The sequence below is a fragment of the Camelina sativa genome, chromosome 13 (assembly GCF_000633955.1).
Source record: "Camelina sativa cultivar DH55 chromosome 13, Cs, whole genome shotgun sequence".
In the NCBI taxonomy this organism is placed as follows: Eukaryota; Viridiplantae; Streptophyta; class Magnoliopsida; order Brassicales; family Brassicaceae; genus Camelina; species Camelina sativa.
The window spans coordinates 4,246,844-4,248,592 of record NC_025697.1 but is presented as its reverse complement, the minus strand read 5'-3'; the positions used below and the strand labels follow the sequence as shown (position 1 = coordinate 4,248,592).

Genomic DNA, 1,749 nt, shown 5'->3' with positions numbered 1-1,749 from the left:
AGAAGTTACCTTGAACAGCCGGATCCCATGAGGCACTGCGAAGCTTTTCTAGTAGCTCATCTGCTTTCTCTACAGTAGCCATTTTTGTGGCCATGCTTACCTGGACAAGGAGAGGGGCATTAAAATTTAAGCCCATGAATAAAGGAGAGTAGCTTCACTTAAATAACTATACCTCAGCGTAATTTCTGTAACCAAGAAGCTTAGCCTTTTCCAGTCGAAGCTTCAAGATTTGGTCAATAATTGCTGTATTATCTAAATCACCCGAAGAGGCACGAGATAAGTAAGCACGGTACACTTCCTCGCGCAGAGCACGGTTTTTGGCATGCTGCATGACGGGGAGATAACTAGGAGCGTCCAGTGTAATGAGCCATGGTCCAGTGTCGGCAGTAGCATTTTCATGGCCCTTGGGTCATATATAAAGATGAATCAACAACTGAAAAAACCCATGTAAATCAACATGAAATTTACACATCTTTCACATATTGTTAATACCTTAGAAACAGCTGCTTGTGCGAACAATCCAAGTGCAGATGGCGGCAACCCCTCAATCTCTGTTTTGTCTGTTATCAACTTTTCAAACTTCTTTGTAGCGTCCAAAACATTTTCAGAAAACTTATGGGAAAGTTTTTCAAGTTCCTATAGTGGACAGCGGCAAATCGCAGATGATATTACTAATAACACTTGGAGCTGTGACAAACCTCGATCCATTTACTAAACAAAGTTGACATTTATTCGTCAAAAGTTTTAGAAAAGAACCTGTTCAATTTTGTTAAATTCTTCTCTCTTGTCGTCTTCAAGAGCGATACCACTTAGAACCGCCTCCTTTATTTGAGCTGAAAACACACAGAAACCATATTAGCACATATCTCTAGACACTGAAAAATATAAAAAGATTCCCCGAAGGACCAAATGTGTTCCTTCTTATACCCCAATCATAGTTACTTGCCTTCAACTAATCGTTGACGAGCTTCGCTCAGTGTCTTCCAGTCTGGAGATTCTCGAACAGCCTTAAATGCATTGTAAATGGGTTTGCTCTGCCCCAACCTAAGCTGGAACTTCACCTTCTCTGGCTGTATATGCAAGTATTGTTAGGAAAACAAAAACTAAATCCTAATTTACCGAACAAACAACAAAATTCAGAACTCCTTTTTGTCTGAATCAATAAAATCTACCAAACAGAAATATAATACACTCTAGTAAGTGAACTTAAAATCATTTTTTTAGCATTGAAGAAAGTGTTTGATGGCAAAAAACGTAGACACCAATAAGTAAGAGCTTCACACCAGAGTACATAATTTGAATCAAACCTCTCATGACCAGATAAATACTTGGGAATACAATGATCATCTACCTGAACTTCTTCAATGGCAGCACGAAGCTCGGGTGTGTCCTTGACAGCCTTAAGGTGATTAATCATCCCCCAAACAACAGATAACCGATCAATAATCTTCTCTAATGGCTCCACTAGTTTTGGCCATGAAGGCTCTACACTTTTTTCTAGCTGCTCCAAATCAGCTTCCTGCAAATATCCCCCATACAACAAACAAACAAAAAACATCAAAATCATTTCACACAATTGTCAAGCAATAGCTAAATCGACAACAGATGAGCAACATTTTACTAATCTGTTCATAGGATCATAGAAACAACACACAGAAGTCTAATAAAAAGTGCAGAAGACGATAATGATCCAATCATCCAGGGCGATTCAACAACTATAAGTACTGAATAAACACTCGAAAATGTTCA

The 1,749-nt window shown here is 38.8% G+C and overlaps 1 protein-coding gene across 1 annotated transcript in view; it reads right to left on the bottom strand.

Moving 5' to 3' along the window:
• Positions 1 to 1,582, bottom strand: part of LOC104737920 (probable cytosolic oligopeptidase A) — a 5,440-nt gene extending 3,858 nt beyond the window's left edge. Inside the window, exons 1-6 of the mRNA XM_019234461.1 lie at positions 1,352 to 1,582; positions 947 to 1,070; positions 757 to 833; positions 493 to 636; positions 173 to 403; positions 10 to 100 (exon numbers count right to left, since the gene is read on the bottom strand). Of these exons, the coding sequence (XP_019090006.1) occupies positions 10 to 100; positions 173 to 403; positions 493 to 636; positions 757 to 833; positions 947 to 1,070; positions 1,352 to 1,567 (883 nt within the window). The 5' untranslated portion in view covers positions 1,568 to 1,582. The remainder of the gene's footprint in view (positions 1 to 9; positions 101 to 172; positions 404 to 492; positions 637 to 756; positions 834 to 946; positions 1,071 to 1,351) is intronic.